This window comes from Tauraco erythrolophus, chromosome 7 (genome assembly GCF_009769465.1).
Source record: "Tauraco erythrolophus isolate bTauEry1 chromosome 7, bTauEry1.pri, whole genome shotgun sequence".
Lineage (NCBI taxonomy): Eukaryota > Metazoa > Chordata > Aves > Musophagiformes > Musophagidae > Tauraco > Tauraco erythrolophus.
In genome coordinates this window covers 2995362-3014713 of record NC_141471.1, presented here as the reverse complement: position 1 = coordinate 3014713, position 19352 = coordinate 2995362, and the positions used below count along the sequence as shown (strand labels likewise).

Here is a 19352-nt window from a genome sequence, read left to right as displayed (position 1 = left end):
TAACAATAAATGGAAACTCAGGCCATCTAGGGCAAAAGCTTTTTAGAAAGATGACAGGTTACCAGATATCAGTTGCTTTTGACACTGGTGACTGAGAAACAATTTCTGGGGCGACAAACTCCGGAGACCCATATTTGCTGAACTGAGGTTCAAAGGGCGTGATCTTCTGAGCAAATCCAAAGTCACAGAGCTTAAGGTCTTCCCTTTCAGGGTAAACCATGAGGATATTCAGCGGCTAGTAAATGAAATAAAATAAAAAGGAGAAACTTTTCGTGAAAGCAGGCAATATTTTCAGTTGTAAGTAAGAATAATTCGAATAGAGAATGCCCATTCCCTGACCAACAAGAGGCTATGACAAGCTAGACCTGTCATTGCACATTACCTTAATGTCCAAATGAAGGACGTTGTTGTCATGAAGATATTTGATTCCTTCCAAAATTTGCTTGATATACAATTTGACCTAAAAATTAAATCCATTATAAAACAATTATTAAACGTTAATAGTAAATAAGAGGGTCTCTGATTCCACCAACATTTTTAATACATGAGAGAGGGAGAGATTGAACTAGAAATACTTTTAAAACTAGAATGAACTTCTTATGCTGGTCTTGCAGTTGAAATAAGATGTGCACCAAACATTACCCTGTGGAATGAAGCTGTGCCTCGTGTAAGACTACATTACCCTGCTGGAGTCTTCTATACGTGAAAAAGTCCTTACTTAAAAAAGCCCAAACCCTACAAACACGCAGAAAAGAGAAGATACAGAAATCCTCAGGTGTGATGAACCTTATCAATTGTCTAACTTTATCTGACTCAAAGTTGTCTTTGGCTTGGTGTAAACCAGGCAAACACATTTAAAACACAAATAAATTTTAAAAGTATGTCATAAACCTATTTTCTTGACCATATGTAGATCAAATCTGAGTGACTGAACAAGGAGTGAAGGTTTACAGCTAGCTTTGGCTTTGGAAGTCCTCTATCTTTGACATTTTGTAGCGTCAGCTGATGTTTGATCTTTAAAGATCTCTTCCAACCCAGACCATTCTATGATTTTTATGATATTTCCCTCTTGAGTATTTATAAAAAAAAATAATTTTATGAATAAATACGGGACATCTGGCTGCTAGATGGGAGATGTGAAACCTTTTGAACTTTGAGAGCCAAGGATCTCAAAAAAACCTTTGGACACTGCAATTTCAGCCCTTGGTCTGGAGACTGAAAGGGAGAGGATAGAAATGAAATTGTGAGGGGATAAAGCATTATTAAGCAAGGGAAGATACAGGAGCTCCAGGTGACAGGTAGCAAATAAACCATTATAACAGAGCAAATATCATAGAATCATAGAATAACAGAATGGTTTGGGTTGAAAGGGACCTCAAAGACCATCTAGTTCCAACCCCACTGCCATGGGCAGGGACACCTTTCACTACACTGGGTTGCCCAAAGCCTCATCCAACCTGGCCTTGAACACTTCCAGGGATGGGGCATCTGTATTAGGCTGAATGCAATGCTGGTGGTCAAAACCACTGGCTGTTTCTAGTTATTCCCTGAAGAAATTCAACTTAGTAATGAAAGTTGATGGGAACGCACTTTAAGGGCTGATTCTGTTTTGACAGACCATCACTGATTCAAAGATGTTCTTTATATTCAAAAAGGAAAATGCAGCTGGAAGCTACTCTGGTGGTACCTACCAACTCTGGGCTTTCAAATGAGAGAGAAAGATTACCTCTGCTTCAGTGACGACACTCTTCTTGAATAAACGGTCAAGCAGCTCTTCGCTGGAGCATCTGACAACAGCATTTAAGGAAAATAGAACTACAGTTAATTGCTTATTTTTACTTTGCAACCACCTCTATCCAGCTATCAGCAGAATTCACGAGGTGATCTCAGGCAACGTGATGTGCATGTGATTCATTAAAGTCTCCATGGCAGCAGTGTCCTTCTTGCAGAATGGGGCTGCTCTAAACCTGTGCACCCTACAAGCAGGAGCGTGGCATCCCTTGGGCTGAAATCCACCTGCTGGCAATGGGCTTTTCTGCTCTGCACTGTGTTTTCCCAGTGCTCACCCAGGCTGGATCTCACAGAAACAGAGCCCTTCACTTCCAGACATTTCAGAAAAGAGTTTTGGTGCTTCACAACTCCTTCATGCTTGTATAGACAAGTATCATGATTTTTCCTAAAACGGCAGAAACTTAGTACTTCAGTGAAGATCTCACAGGGCTATGCTGTGTTGCAGTGCAGGGAAAGACTGTGCGTGTCCTTTCATCTGAGGCAAAACCTAAAAATGGTTAATTGCTTAGTTATTTAATAAATGAGCTCTACCCAGAACTTCCCAGCCTCCTCAGAAAAGCAGCACAGAAAAGGATACAGCTCCAGAATCAAAATGAGTGTTTTCCGCGTTTCGAACTGATCCAGGAGCCTGGTAATTCTGTCGTGGGACAGCGAGGCAAGAATATCCCTCTCCTGATGAGCTCGAGCCTTCGTTTTGCTTCGGAGGGGTATGAATTTGGCAGCGCAAGACACCCTGTTCCCTTTGTGTACAACTCGTTTCACGAAGCTGAAGCAGCCCCTGTGGAAAATCCAAGGACAAGCCCTGCTCAGACTCGGTTCAAAGCCCTCTGCACAGCAGGTGGAGACCTTTCCACGTCCCAACCTTTGACAGCTCCCTGCTGCTCGGGGCTTAAATCCTCCAACACAAAAAGCTCATTTTCCCGTGTGTGAGGTGCTGTTGCCCTCTCCCGGCTGCCTCCAAACTGAGCAACGAGTTCACATCCAGCAAAAAAAGCTGCTTCAGGTGGCACAGCCTTGTGCTGACAAAGGCTGATGCTCTTGGATCCCTTGGATGGATGTGGTGCTTGTCTGGGCTTGTGATGCTAGTGTCACCAAGAAGCCATCCCTGGGCACCTATCCTGCCAGCCTCTGGCTCCTATTTTTTCTGATTGGAGCTACCTGGACCTATGGGCTGTATGGACTCTCCCATCCTCTGTCAGAAACTGCAGGAAAGTGTTTCCAGCACACGTGCAACTCCTACTTCTGTCAGTATTTTCACCTTTTCAGACTTTTCCACAGCTCTGCCTCTGGTTACACCTGCTCAGCAGCTCAGATGGGCAATTAGATATTCTCCAGCAGTGATGCTATAAGGTTGGAAAATTCATTTACCTTCCAATCTCCTGCTTAACCTCATAAAGGGAATGGAGCTTTCTCCTGGTGGCCACTTTCTTTGCTGCTTGGTCCTTCTTAGCTTTGGAAATGAAGGAAAATAGAAGTGTTAATATTCAGACAGTGCCTTGCTAATAGCGTGCAAAGTTATTACAGGACAATTTAAGGCAGGAAAAATTAGAGGCATCCTCTAAATTTCTGCACAGAGTTAAGTGGAGCTGTTTGATGACAGAACCTGTCAGTATGAACTTTGGGGCTGCATCTTCACCTGACGTAGGACAGAAGAGCCAGGCTAAAGAGCAGAACACCACCAGGGTCATGGCCCCACGTACTTCTGTGGCCCATTGTATCAGTTCCATGGGCCACGTAGTCTGAAGCAGGCAAAAAAAAAAATAAAAAAATCTCATTTGCATATATATGTGTAGGTCATTAGATCATTTGCTGTTATACTGGATCCTTCCATACTGGTAATATACAAATGCTACGCAGGAATACAGAGCAGATACCATGTGGGCACCAGAAGACTACTGCAACAGAGCACACATTGCAATGTCTCTAGAAGAACAACATTACCTTCAAGTACAACAAGTTCTGCTTTGCACAAAACCTCCCCTCCTGCATTTTTGGCAACACAGGTATAAACACCACCATCTTCCAAGACGGCATTGTCCACGACTAAGAAATATGTGGTTCCTTCCTTCCCTTGATGGAGCCTGTTGCTGTCTGTCAGCAACGAAGTGCCCTGAAAGAAAGAAATGACATTTTGGCACTGGAGAAACCATGGTGGAAAAAGATGTTTTCAATGAAACGAGATGTCTTCATGAAACGAGATACAGGAGCAGAGCTACAACACAGACCATTCAGGCTAGCAAATCTCACGAGCAAAATTCTGGCTGAAGAAGTCCCCCATGTCTAATGGTTTCTCTGCTCCCACATGACCCAATAACATTTTTGTTTCATAATACAGGCTTGGGAGGGGTCACCAGGGCAATGTGGTTTGTTCTTCAGCTCTCCCAGCACACCATGCCTGAGCAGTCAGCCCAGGGAGCACGAGGATCAGCTGCTTTGCCCCTGCCTGGTCTCCAGTTTGTGCTGGCACATGTGCTGCTTAATATATTCATAAATGCTACGAAAAAAGGGACAGGAGGGAGCGTGTGTGAAACAGGGAGCAGATTATGAAGAACTGCAAAAGAACCTTATGAGATGGCCTGTCTGGGCAGTAAAATGCCAGATAAATGTATATGATTCAATAAATGTAAAGTGATGCAACCCTGTTCCCTGACATGAAACGTTGCTCTCTGAGCTGTTCCTTCTTATGCTGGAGCAAAACTTTGAGTTACAGTAGATCACTCCATGGCAGCACCAGCTCAGTGCTTGGCAGCAGTCAAAAAGCACCAGATGTTTCCTATGAGGACAGGCTGAAAGAGTTGGGGCTGTTCAGCCTGGAGAAGAGGAGGCTCCAGGGTGACCTTATAGCGGTCTTCCAGTACCTCAAGGGGGCCTACAAGAAAGATGGGGAGAGGCTGTTCAGGAGGGCCAGTTGTGATAGGACAAGGGGTAGTGGTTTTAAAATAGAGGGAGGTAGATTCAGACTGGATATTAGGAAAAAAATTTTTACCATGAGAGTTGTAGAACACTGGAACAGGTTGCCCAGAGAGGTGGTGGATGCTCCATCCCTGGAGACGTTCAAGGCCAGGTTGGACGAGGCCCTGAGCAACCTGATCTAGTTGGAAATATCCCTGTTCCTTGCAGGGGGGTTGGACTAGATGACCTTTGAAGGTCTCTTCCAGCCCTAACCATTCTATGATTCTATGATTCTATGTTAGAAATTATTAGGGAAGAAATGAAGAATAAGGCAGAAAGCATCATAGAATCATAGAATGGTTTGGGTTGGAAGGGACCTCAAAGATCACCTAGTTCCAACTCCCCTGCCACGGCCAGGGACACCTTCCACTAGATCAGGTTGCTCAAAGCCTCATCCAACCTGGCCTTGAACACTTCCAGGGATGGGGCATCCACAACTTCTCTGGGCAACCTGTTCCAGTCCCTCACCACCCTCATCATCTTTTGAATCCTCGGTTTGCACGGGGTGTGGTACTGTTGCAGCAACGTCCTTTCTGTAACAGCTTCCAGATGAGGATTGACAAAGCAAGTTGGGGCTCTTCAGCCTGGAAGGGAGGCTCTAGCAAAGCAGCACGATAGAGCTGTACGGAATTATGGATAGGCCAGTGAGTGGGCAGGGGTTAACTTTTCCTGGTGCGAGATGTAAGAGTCAACACACGACGCTTGTACAGAACAGCCAAAAAGAGGTGGCACTTCTGGCAGCTGCCGTTGGGTTGAACTCAAAGTTCTTTGGGTTGAACTCAAAGTTCTGAACTCAACTCAACTGTTGGCAAAGGACACTGTACATGCAAGATGTCTGCACGAGTGCAGGAGGAGGCTCGACAAGCACCTGGAGAGCTTTACTGTGGGTTAGTAAGTAGATAGAAGTTCAGCTATCTTGTGGTAACTCTGAGCTGAAAATGTCAGAGATTGGTAGAGTATTAACAGGGTGTCTCATATGTTCTTGCCTTCTTCTGATTCTTTTCAAGGTGTTCAGCTGTGTGCATGTGCATGTCTGCATCAGAGGGTGTTCTTTGCGTATTTGTTTGTTTTTTAAGGTTATTTTATTTGCTTGAGTAGCTCATCCTTGCATTTCCCATACAGAAAAAGAAATGAAATAAAACTCGTGTGTACAAAACACTTAGCTGGACAGAAGAGTTACAATCATTATAGAGCAACACTGGCTTATTTCAGGGGCATGACAATATTCTGAGGAATAATAAATTATTTCTCCCTCCTTTCTGTGAGATATTCATTGTTTCTAGTCACACTTATTTTACCAATTAGCTGCAGAAAAGATACAGAACCCAGAAGTCACGCTGACTACTGGAATAAACCACTCTTAATCCCAACTCTGACCCCAAAACTACAGCACACATCTTGGTGGCTCTCAGGCAGGAACCAATCTCTCTTCCTGCCCATCTTGGTCCCCAAAACCATCTTGGTTGCCCTCTCTGTGAAAGGAGCCACAGTGACACTGGAGATGACGCAGGGTGAGATCCATGGTTGGTGGTTCCAGTGAGAACTGCAGCTGGTTCAACAAAGTCTACAGATATGACCCAGAATCAGTGTAAGAGGTGTATGATGAAAGAGCAAAAGAAATTCCTCACAGAAGTACTGCACTACAGTCCTTTTGTGGTCCTCACTCTCAGCTGGAGAAAAATCTGCACTTACCTTAAACCACAAAACGGTAGGCTGAGGGGTTCCTTCGATGACTGCCTGAAACTTGGCACGCTCCCCAGAATTCACCTGCACATCCTCTATTGTCACTTGCATATAGGGAGGACCTGGTGAGACACAAGGGTTCGCTGCAGGCACAACACCGTAACTTTACTCACAGTGTGCTGACGTGGGCTGAGTTACTCAAATGGGATTTATAGGACTGGCCATTTAGGATATAACTGTAGCTTAATGTCAGATCAAGAGATGTCACAGCCATATATTTGTCTTTCTTTATACTGCCATTATTTTTAGGCTTCTTATCTTCATGCTTATCTGTTACTTTTTGTTTAATAAATAGTTACTGCTCAAGAAATTGAAATATTAAAAAAAAAAAAGGCCATTGGGAGTTATTACTAAAAGAGAAGACAATGTCAATCTTGAGATGTAGGAAAGGGAAACGAGCTTCTTACTTACTTGTTGGGGTCTTCTCCTCAGTCTTGTACACACAAGTTCTTTCTGTGGTCTCAATATAAACTTCACTGTGTACATCCCAGACCACGTCTCCTTCTCTTCTGTACCAGTCTCCTGCCCCCGTGGCTGGGGATGTTCTTTCACGAAGCCCAAGAGAAAAGATCGTTACATAGTCACATACAGCCACAGAGATAGAATCATAGAATCATAGAATGGTTTGGGTTGGAAGGGACCTCAAAGATCATCTAGTTCCAATTCCCCTGCCATGGGCAGGGACACCTTCCACCACACCAGGTTGCCCAAAGCCTCATCCAACCTGGCCTTGAACACTGCCAGGGATGGGGCAGCCACAGCTTCTCTGGGCAACCTGTTCCAGATACAAGATTACACTCTGCCATTGATCTGTGTGTTTAACCACCAGACAAATAATTATTTACTTAAAATTAATACAAGAAGAATATTGTTTGGAGGGAATTAATTTTTCTCCAGCCTTTTCTGCCCTTCTTGCACAATACATGTCTGAATAGGATTCTATAAACAGTAACAGACCTACAAGAATCACCACCTGCTTCCTCCACCATAGAGGACTTGCTTTTCTTCCAACAAAGTCTGCCACATTTGGAAAGCTGTATATTGAGATGAATATTTACCTGGTAATAGGAACAGTGCGCTCCTGAGTCCTTTCATCCCCATCTACTGTCTCTTCATGGGAAGGACTGGGGCTGGGCCTTGGCACCCTTGGTTCTTCAGCTGGAATCTGCCTTTGTGCTTTGTCTGGCAGCAGAAATAGGGCAAGTTAGACACATCACCTATGATGGCACACCTGAAACCCAGGGCAAACCTTTGGAGCCATGTCTAGCCTGCCTTGTGTCACAACCAAATCTGTTTGACTTCAGCTGAGTGCAATCACTGAAGCAAGAGGAGAATTTGGCCCTTTTGAGAAGACCACATGAAGCAAAGGGATTGAATAACATCAGAGAGACAGAATGGTGGCACATTGCTTACTGGTTGAAACTAACTTTTCTGTAAGGAAACACATACAGGGGAAAATAGGAAAGGCAGTCAGTAGGGATGAGAAGGAATAGGATGACCGGAAGGATAGCGTGAGTTCAACACATCCTTTAGAGGAGATAATTTAACTGTGTTTGAGTTCCAGCTCATGGCTATGATGAAATCATTGTTCTTCCTTTATTGTTTATTATTTTATCAGATATATCTTCAAAAACTGGTTTGATTTTCCATCCCAAAAGTACCATATTGTCTTTTGATATTGACTATTGGAGCTACCCACAGGACAAAGTGCGTCATCTCCGTTTTCATCTGAGGAGAAAAGGTTAAATCAAGAGCAGTCTTCTCCCCAGCAGGAAGGGCCTTTTTGGGGAGTGTACTGGGGATGTTTGGTGCTGGCTGGTTTTGGAGAAAAGCAGCAGTTTTTAGAAATCACATAAACCAGCTCTATTGGGATGGAAAACATGGTTATTCAAGGCATTACTGGCAGGGTCAGAGATCCCGGGTTGGTGGGATTGTGCTTTCCTATTGCTAGCACTATTGAGATGTTTGCTTCCTTTTTATTCAAAGCACGTCATCACAGGGACAGTTGGCGAGTCTTCATCTTATAAAATAATTTCCCACGTTAGTAACAAGTGTAGTTTTCTCAGATGAAAGGATTGGAAAACCATCTCATTCGCTACCTTATTATCTCTGTAGTTACGACTAAGGAAATAATCTGCTAGTTGATATTTTACTTATGATTTTTGAGTCATCCTGCTTCACCAGAGGGTTATTTTCACGGATGATTTCCTACTAGATAAGGAAAAAGGTTTTAAAGCCCTGTCATTTTTTAATACAGTTATTTTGGGTCTGATTTCATGAAACACTTCTATCCTTGTTAAGTTTTAGACAGGAATATCTTTTTTTTTGAAGAGCATCTGGAGTTTGAGGGCTGAAGACTACTTGATGTTGTCTTTTTAAGTTAACACTGGTGGAGGATAGTTACTCTGACTTGACACAGAGACAGCTTAGACAAGTTGATATGGCAGAAGTAGAAGGAAGAATGGAAGGGTTGCCACTTATTCATGTGTTGTTTTTGTTTTTTTTTTATAAAAAAACCCAACACAAAGACAAAGACTTGTTCTCCTGGCAAGACACAGTCACACACATCATTGGTTTTAATCACACAGAAACTGCTAATGAGTCTATCAAGACCCCATGGCCAGTGAAATGCAGGTGAACTTGATGCACTCAACATCCTAGGAAGTCTCTGACAGTTGATACAGTGGTGTTAAACACATTTCCAGCTCATTTATGGCAAACAATAAAAGAAAAGCAACCTCCCTTACTCACCCCACCAAATCAAAAAAAAAAAGACTTGTATAAATGTAAAGGAGGGATCCCATTCTCCCTTCTCCCCTAAAAAAAACTTGAAGCAAGTCTAGTGTCAAAAGCCCAAAGGTGAAAAAAATCCCCTATCCCTCCATTTTGGGCAAGTGATGAACCAAGCTCTACTTCAGACACAGTTTTCAAACACCTCCTGTTTCCAGAAAGATCTGCCCCAAACTTGTGTCCAATCTGACCCCAACCCACAACCCCAAAATTATTTGGGGCTGAACATCCTCTCTTAATTCATAGAATCACAGAATCTTCAACTGCTCAAAACACAACGAAACAGAGAAATTAAGGAAAAAATATCATTATTGGCATGTTCAATATTTTTGTCTCTTGATTCCCATGGGACATTTTCCAGATTCATGCCAAACCTACCATGCTCTCCAGCAGTCTGGGTTTGGGTGCTGACTTCATGAACAGGCACCGAGGGCCCGGCTGCTGTTTCTGAGTGGTCTGAATGAACAGACCCAGGAAGGCCAAGCGCACCGGTTCCTCCTCGCATACCCGGTGGAAGAGTCACCAGCAGTGATGCCGAGTCCACGAGTTTCTTTAGAGCTGTCTTGATCTCCTTATCAGCACGCTGAAGTGAGGCCTGGACAGAGGTCTCCATCTCTGACTGTGGGGAAGTCATTCCTACAGACAAGAAGAACAGCTTTTCTCTCTTCAGGGTAAAAAGGAAATAGCAGCACCATTCAACCCATGGAAATATTTGCAATTGTATCGTTCTCCCCTTCTAGAGCAGAGAGCCGATGCAGAAATGCTTATTCCAGCAAGAGGGAATGTAGCTAAGACTTAAAATAAGAAGGCTGGCACAATATGCTTTGGAAAGACGTATCTCACCAGGTTGAGGACACTGTGCCACACTACACACACCCCCCCAGCCTCTCCCCAGACAGCAGAACAAAGGATCCATCTCCCAACTCAACTTTACGTTGGCTGGTCAGTCAAAACCACCTTTATTAAGATCAATGAGATGAACCCAGCAGTGACCCATTGCACTGATACAGACCCTACATGAAAGAACAATATTTTTCTCCCAGGGAAGGAGCAGCGAGCAGGTACCAGCCTCCTCGGTGACTCTGGAGAAGGGCAGGGGAATGAATGGAGAGCTGTTCTGCTTCACGAGCCTGTAAGTCTGAGAGGATGACAGAAAAGCTAGTCCTTGCTCTAGAGTAATATATTTGTCCTACTTTACAATATCTGAATGTTTTTGCTGGGCTTTGCACTAGAAGGTATCTGAGATTTTAAAATTTGCACTAGACTATGCCTTTGCAAGATAATCTAGAAGCAAAGTCACCTGGTTTGCAATAATGCACAGCAGTTGTGTATAGGGAAGCATTACACAGTGGAAGATACAACTCCTGCCTCAAGAAACTCATGGTCTTGAAGGCAGAGAGAAGACAAAATCTTTCCACACAGAAAAATGGATTTTCAAGCCTACATCTTTGCAAAATGACCACCCAGGAGACAAATACCATGGTCTCGTTCCCAGTCAGTGCTGGCAGAAGAAGCTAGGCTAGGATGGGATCATAGGACCTCAGGAGCTCATCTCATCCTGTCTCCTGCCCAATACACCTGCCACAAATCCTGAAGAGGCACAAGAAAGGGACAGATGATATCGAGGGAAACCCTCAAATAACCATAAATACAGACAAAATGCATGTCAGATTAAGACAATTCATCATGTTCATGGTGTGATTACTTGCCAAGCAAGAATGCAAACTCGAACCATCGTGTGGTTCAAGAAAAACTAAGAGCACTTGCACACAAACAGCTCTGACTTGTTTAATGTCATTGACACAGGAGCATGTCCTGTAGCTGTTTTGATTCTGCTCCTTTCCAGCCTTAAGAAAGTAAATTCCCATAACAGACCTTAAGAGGAAAAGCTGAAGGCTACGTTTGGATCAGCCTCCTTTGAAGACATCTCACTTGATTTTTGTTTTCAATATGTCCTCTCCATCAGCACAGTGGTTATGAAATATTTCGGTTCTGGGTTTGTTGATGGGAAAAGCAAGCTTTGCTCACACAATGTCCCAGACTGCCCATCAGTGTTCATCAGCACTGGGCTGGGTAGAAGATCTTTAAATATTTTCCTAGATAAATATTTTGATTCTCCGATGTCCCCATTGTGATTGCTGCCAACTGGTGCTGTCCTACAAGCTGGGCAGCTGTCAACAAGTGAACTGTTCAGAAAGGCATGAAACGCTCCTAGTATCTCTCAATTATAGAATGGTTTGGGTTGGAAGGGACCTTAAAGATCATCTAGTTCCAACCCCCCTGCCATGGCCAGGGACACCTTCCACTAGACCAGGTTGCTCAAAGCCTCATCCAAGCTGGCCTTGAACACTTCCAGGGATGGGGCAGCCACAACTTCTCTGGGAAATCTGTTCCAGTGTTTTACCATCCTCACTGTAAAACATTTCTTGCCAATATCTAATCAAAATCTCTCCTCTTTTGGTTTAAAGCCATTGCCTTTTTCTCATTTGCTCATTGCTCAATTTCTCGATTGCTCATTTCTCGATGAGAAAATATATTCACAGTATCTATATACAGGTTATACGTAACCACAAGTACCCCCCCTGCTGCTAATACCACCACTTTCCTCCGTGTTTAGGAGGAAACACAATCACAGTGTTACACACTATGATTCAAGCTGCTGACCTGAGGAACTTTAAGATTAGCTGAGGTATGTCAAACTAACGCTACAGTGATGACACACCTGTGACAGACAGCTTGTTTACCAATTCTAAAATCTCAACCGTGAACCTTTCTGTTCCACATCTCCTTCAGCCAAAGGAGTTCGTCTTCAAACCAGGAACACACGACTGACACGTATTTTGAAGTTCCAATTCAGCCTCATAGAAAGACCCAAGAGCAGAAGCGTCGTTCAAAATTATTGACTCATAGGTCTGAGTTGGAAATATCTGTAAAAACAGGTTCTTTCACTTCAACACTTCTGAAACTGTCCAAAAAAAAAAAAAAAAAAGCCAGAGCCCAAGTGCATTAATGTTCTTGGGTTGCAACGAGCTCCCGCTGAAGTCAACGGGAGAAATGGATGAGCTGATGGACCATCCAGTGCCATGAACGGAGAAGAACAGAGAAACCCAGCGAGTTCAGTGACAGCTGATGCAAGACGTTTATTGACATAAACTCAGCATCTAACAGCATATCTTGCATTTGAGTTTTTTATGTGGTTTGTTTTTTTTTCTTTTTGCACCTCAAGCAAACTGAAGTTTCCACTTTATTAATACCCATTTACCCGCAGGAATTTTGGTAGAACATTTGTTGTATTAAAATTTTTAATACAGCTCTACGTTTTCATCAACAAGAAATAAACCCCCACACATATCTCATCAGTTATCTACATAGTTTAATCACTTACAAGCATAATTTTTAACCTCTAGGAAAATATTTTGAAAGTATATGTAATGAACTTCTCATAAACATTTCACTTTTTGAACAGAGTCCTGCACAGGATCTCAACTGATTCTCCATTGCTTAAATTTCAAAAGAAAATGTAAACAGATGTTAATTGCTTTGAGCTAATGAATCAAAGTACAGTTATTTCTTCTACAACCGTCTGAACTGCAACCTTTTAGCTTCTTTCAAAAACCTGAGCATGAACCACAACAGGAAGAAACCTCCACATTCCTTTACACATCTTTATAACCTTTGGGATGAATATTATATTTTTGAAGACCATCACAGGGCAAATTCTTTTCTCAGCAGTATCTTTGTAAATCTGAATCAAATCCACTTTCTTCTGTGGAGTTATTCTAGACTGATACTGGAATAACTGAGAAGAGAATCAGGCCCAACAGAAAATAAATGTTTTCAGTTTCGAAAGGATTTCCCTGTTGTATGCCTGTTACTTTCCAACGTACAGTGCAATATATGAAAAAAGCACGAATATATACCCATTGTATTGCTTAATTATAAAACAAACAGTATAAACCAAGGAGATGTTATAAAAAACAGGAGAGTAACATAAAAGAGGCTTGATTTCTTTCCCCACATGTAACCACTCGAAAAGCATCCTGTATCATGAGGGTAGAGCACATGATATTACACATAACATCCTGTTTGGATATCGAAAGTGAAAGGCTGTGAAATCACTACGTTCGTTTTCGTCAGCACATGATCAAGGCGCAGCCACAGAAGGAAAAAAATAATATTTTCTTTTCTACAAGCACCGTTGGTGAATCCAGTCCCTGTTAGCGGGAACATCGCCCGGAGGACTCCAGAAGAAGCTTCACAATGTCACCCAGCTGGCAAACACCGAGACAACATCACACACACATTTCCAAGGCAGAAACTCACTCAACCCTCTCTCGTCGTGCTAGTTAGAAATTCAGCGGTGCCTGAGCGTTTCTGGCTGCCCTACACCCTCTACGTGAAAACATTTTCTGTTGCAACACTTCTACACAACTCAGCTGGGACTGGTATTGGGACTTTTCACCCCAGATCTCTGTCAGGTGGAGAGGGCCAGTGCTTGGTCCTACTGAGGTCAATGACAAACTCCAGCTGACTTCAACTGGGACTGGTATGTTGGGCCATTTCTTTCCAGAGCTGAGCAACTTGTCGAAGGTCTGTGCAACATGCATTTTTTGGTGAAGCCAAGAGGAATGGGCCATGCTCAGTGCATCGGAGCCTTCCTCTCAATCAGCGCTGCCGCTGCAAAGCTCCAGAGAAACTCAACAGAAGGCAGTACCTCTACAAGACGGCTCCATGGTTACAGTAATACGATGCAATTGCAACTGCTGCTTCCAAGCAGCCCAAAATGTTTTGAACAGATTTATTTTTCAACCAGGCATTTATGATAAAGATCTCTTTTCTTTATTTTTTTTTTTTTTTAGAACTGTCTTTGTGCTCCTGTGCCTTTGCTGTAGCTCAGTGGTGAATTCCTCTTAGCACGTATAGGAGACATTATCCATCCATTAACAGTAATGTTGCACCACTAGCATGGACAGGAGACCAAATATCCTTCCGGTAATATTTATTGCCAAAAAGCACATTTGTGGTTCTTTGCATGTGTTAGTGCTTGATTATAGATGCAGAAGTCGTTTTGTGCAGCACTAATATTTTGGTGCACATTAAGTAAATCTATAATTTAAAAGATATGGTTTATAAATCCACTACATTAATGCAGATTAATGAAACCTACATCTTTAGACAACTGGGAAGTGGACTTGAAAACAGCAATCATCTAAAAAACATGGTCTTTTTTTACTTAAAGCAGAAGAGAACAACTAAATCCTTGCTTCCTCAAGTCAGTGGAACTTTCACCCTTGACTTTAGTCAAATAAGGATCTTATCCAAAAGGTCTGAGCAGCCCTTTGCATCCCTAGTAAATGCAGTATTTTCTATATATTTCATTCCATGGCAGAAGTTTAATACCAATGCAACGAGACTGTGCATGTCAAAAGGTTTATGAAGAAATTGTGATGGAGCTAATTGGTGTCAAAAGTGTACAGCAGAGTCAAAACAGTGTGAAGCTTCATGACCTTCGGGCACACACAGTGACAGGAGATCGCTTTGGCTGGAAACAGTCCTCCTATCCTGGGCTGCTGAAGGATGCTGAAAAGCTTAGATACTTTCACCTCCTTGCCACACCACAATGTACAAATTGGCACTTGAAATAATTTATAAGTTCATGGATGAAAACACACTTATTCATTTATATTTCTGTCATAGGCAGGAGAATCAGGCTTTTCCTAAACCTACCATCACTGCTCCACTATGGAATGATATATGTTCACCTTGATCAAAGCTTTTAAGATCACACACTGTTCTGACAGACATGTTCCCTTTAAGACTGGAAAAGCTCAACATATTGTATTTAAATATATTTTCCTCAAAGGTATTCCCCATACATGTTACCTTGTAATCTTTGCCACCAATTCCCCTCACCTACAACGATTTTAATTTTTTCTTTTTTCTAAAATGCTGCTTTCTTCTGTGTTTAAAATTATGCTTGCATCTACTCAGCTTTGGGAGAGATCTTCTGTGCTGATGTGCAAGGTAACAGGCTCGCCAACAGTCCCATAGCTGAGGGTTCTTGTGGAAACTTCAGTTTTAAAGCTTGACTGTCCGTTGTCTGGTGAGAGCTGGACTTCTGTGCAGAAAGACGGTTTCACTGTGAAGGAGGGACCAGGAGAAGCTGCTGCTGTTGCCGCATGCACGCCGGGTGTCACTCCCATGCAGGTATCACTCACATGGAAAGAGATGTTTGAGGGACCTACAGTCTGCACACCGGTTACTCTAGACGCTGACATGAACATGCCCCCAGGAACGTGCTCCTCCAACTGGCTGAAAAATCTTTGCCTGGGCTTGGGCACCACAGGTCTCACCAGGTTCAGCAGCACTGGCTTCCCAATTGTTGGCTCGTTAATCTCTGTCTGGAGCACGGAGATCTCGCAGGGTTTCTCTGCCTTGTGGTTCTGATCATCACACCCATAAGTCTCACCTTCTTCAGGAACATAATCTTCAAGATCCTCCAAAGTTAGTACTTTGCCATTGTGGGTTAAGATCTTGCGGTCCCGGGTGCTAATGTCATCTGGCTGTAGTTCCTCTGGTTCATCAACTATAACGACATTATCCTCTTCTGGAAGGATATCTGGCATTACTTCGGGTACCCCCTCTTCAACAGGCCAAGATACGTCTAATTCATCTACCTCTTCCTTAACCTCTGGACTCACTGGTGAGAAGAGAAGTTCATGCTGGTCTGCAGCAGCTGTCTCAAAACTGAAGGTCAAAGGCTCACCCCCGCAGGCAAGCAGCGGGGAAGCAACGTCTGACCTGTAGTGAGGACTTGTTACCTGCGGGAAGCTCTTTCCTTCGGTTCCGCAATCCATAAATGAATTATTTCCTAGTTGATCAGACCCACACGGGGAGCTTCTGTCTTCGCTGCTGACTTGAGGCCCTTCCTGCTCGGTTGCATACACCAGGGGCTGGGTATCATCTTCGGGGAGACCATCATCAGGCAAAGATTTTGACTGTTCCACCAATTTATTGTTGGAGTTGTTTGTGTTTGGATCATCTTCTGGGGAACGCCTAGGCCTTGGGCTGGGAAAAGTGAATGTTAACACCCCCGAGTCATCTTTTTCTTGTTTTGCTGGGGAAGATCCTCTTTTCCTTGCAGGTTTTGGTGATTTTTTCACCTTGAATTCTATTATTTCTTCCACTTCAACCCATTTGGGCTTTTTCTCTTCCCCCTTAGCCTCTATGACAACATCTCCAGCTGCTGCTCCTTGCCTGTCCTCTGGTTCTGTGACAAAAAGCATGGGAACAGCAGACGTTGGTGTTGCCTCCTGCTCATGTCTGTGGACAGGCTGCCTGATCTTTGAAACATAAACTGGCTCTGGAGTTGGCTCCGCTCTCGGAGAGCGGGAAGGTGAATGACCTGAAGAGGAACGTGCAGGAGAAACCCTTCCCCTTTGTCTTGAGCTCTTCACCACAGTGGTTATCGTTTCCTCTCTGATGACAGAAAGGGTTGGAACGGAGTTGGCAGGAAGACGAGACTTTTCGGGGAGCCACACTCCATCAGCACATGCCATTGTTGGTCAAGGCGCTACAGTGGGGTTAGTTTTGTGAGCACTCCAGCTTTTGGTGAAGCGTGCCATTTTGGAAGGGATACACACGCAATGCACACATCCACATGCCCATCTCCACTTACTTGCTGATCCAGGGAAAACCTCAGTGCCCTTTCCCCCAGGTGGACCCTAGCTCCATTAACCTCTTTGAATGCATGAACACACAATGAGTATGTCCAGCTGAGATACGTTCTTCTGGATGCTGCTATATTTCATGTCCTTGTGTTGACCACCTACTATGCTACTTTGGACCCACATAGCAGTTTCACCCAAAGATTTTAAACATTCAAGGAGATGAACCTATGAACCTTTTCCTGAGTATCCTTGGCTCAAATCTTGGATTCAAACAACTCAATGGCAAAATGCTCTTTATTACAGCAGGGTCAGCAGCTTCCTCTTTTATACTAAATATAACATATCTCTGTGTTTTTTATTAAAGACTCTTTTGAGACCAGAGATCTGCATTTTCACATGCAGAACAGTTACATTAAAAGGGAATTAAGCATTTGGAGACCTGGAAAACAAAGTTAGAACATTTCCTGCACAAGTCATCTATGCCAAAATGTACTTATTTTTTCTCTTCATAATATCATTATTGCAGACACAGCCTGATCTTACTACCACCGATCGACATCTGGGATGCATGATTATAATTTCTCAACATATTTCTGCTGGCCTTACTTTAGATTTTTTGACATAGTCAAAACAGTTGGAACTTCTCAGCATCCCCTGTACAAATACATAGCTTGTATCAAAAGAATTTTCTGCTCCCATCATAGGACAAACTTTGACTTTAAATGAGCTACAGACAAAACTGGATCAAATAGCTTCAAAATCTGGGGACAGGAACACCTAAATCCAGACTTCAATGCTCTTAGTTTATATGTTTAACAAGGAGTTTTTCCTGCAGATTTTTCAGTGGCATTTCTTAACATGGGAAAACTTGAAGGTAAAGACAGTGTTTTGCTTTGGAAGCACAAGGAAGCTGATGCTCTACAGCAGAGGTAGCTGGCTCAGTGGAACTAACAGGCAAAGTTGATTTTGTTTCTGTGTTGAAATTCTGTCTTCACCTCCAAGCAATGTGATAAAAAAAGAATCAACTGAAGGGTAAAGACAATGACTCGAAGTGGGAAGGAATGATTGTGAATCAAGACAATAGCTTTTTTGTGTCTCTTTTTCTCCTCACCAGCCTCTAGTCACAGCCACATGGGGCTGAAAGCCAACAGCTCTACTCTCCAGCCATCTCTGCTCTGGCTTTTACACTGAGATACGGAGAAGGGTAGAAGGAGTCCTTGTGAAAGGAGAGCCCATTTCTCCTATTGCATTTGTCTAGCCATGATGGAAGACTAATCCTCTTAGATTAGTCATCATAGCTTTTCTCATCTATGGGTCTAGTTTTTGGAGACAGGTATTGCCTTCTCCTGTGGAGGTCGGATTTTTTTCCGCCATCGATCTCTCCCTTTGAGGATGCAGTGAAGTCCAGGACTGGATCAGCTACAGTGAGATTTACTTTCTTCAAGAGCACCCTCTCTTCTCTTGCTCATTTCACAGAATTATGGAATGGTTAGGGTTGGAAGGGACCTCAAAGATCATCTAGTTCCAACCTCCCTGCCATGGGCAGGGAAACCCTCAAATTTCCACTGCCTTACTCTTTGCCCCAGGTTTTCTGAAGTTTTGCTGGAGAGCTTTAAGGTCTACACAGAGCCTTCACAATGGCCATGATGCCTTTCTGAATTACACTAAACTAAATCATTTTAGACAAAGAGGAGGATGAATCCACATGTGCTTGCACTAGGCTTTGCTCTACATTGCAAAGTTAAAATGCTGCTTTGGGTCTGGGATTTGCATACACAGACATTGCTTAATCCCGTCTCTAAATAACCTGCTACTTTCTGCTGGTAGTTTCAAAGCTGCTTCTGTTCCTCAGCTCGCTACGCATTAAGGAGAGCTGGAATGTGCCCTTAGAGAGTTGTTCCCAAACTTTATCCCATCACTATCCCAATTCTAGCCGAGGTCCACTCTAATGAGTTCATGACCACATCCACTAGCAAAAGGAAGGGAATTTCTGTTGTTCTGAGATCCCACTCGTAAATGTACCAACCTCCTTTGGGGCTGCAGCCCTTAATTTAGGAATCACTTGAGCTGTCCAAAGCAAGAGTCTCTGCAATTTACATGTCAGAAATTTAAAAATCAGCTTAACTGCTGATATTTTGTATTTTAATTTTCTTTAATAATTTAATGTTATTTAATCAACCAATATTAATGCTGCTGCTTGTGATCTGAGATCATGAAGGGAAAAGGAGGGCTATTAGCTGACTGAGGAGAGATGTAAAATAAAAGCCTCTTTCCAGGTGATTTACAGGCACAGAGATGTAGAAAGATGAGATTTACTAAGCTTTAGATATGGTCTGGCTCTGGGTGTTTCCTTCCTGCTCATGACTTTCTTGGGATGTTTCTGAACTATAAAAAAAAGCCATTTCT

At 43.1% G+C, this 19352-nt stretch overlaps 1 protein-coding gene across 1 annotated transcript in view; it reads right to left on the bottom strand.

Annotated features, from left to right (window-relative positions):
• OBSCN (obscurin, cytoskeletal calmodulin and titin-interacting RhoGEF) overlaps positions 1-19352 on the bottom strand; it is a 193300-nt gene that overhangs the window by 20606 nt on the left and 153342 nt on the right. Inside the window, exons 95-104 of the mRNA XM_086614829.1 lie at positions 9655-9912; positions 7545-7668; positions 6898-7031; positions 6436-6548; positions 3733-3901; positions 3160-3241; positions 2369-2569; positions 1727-1787; positions 383-460; positions 63-235 (exon numbers count right to left, since the gene is read on the bottom strand). Coding sequence (XP_086470955.1) covers positions 63-235; positions 383-460; positions 1727-1787; positions 2369-2569; positions 3160-3241; positions 3733-3901; positions 6436-6548; positions 6898-7031; positions 7545-7668; positions 9655-9912 — 1393 coding nt within the window. The remainder of the gene's footprint in view (positions 1-62; positions 236-382; positions 461-1726; positions 1788-2368; positions 2570-3159; positions 3242-3732; positions 3902-6435; positions 6549-6897; positions 7032-7544; positions 7669-9654; positions 9913-19352) is intronic.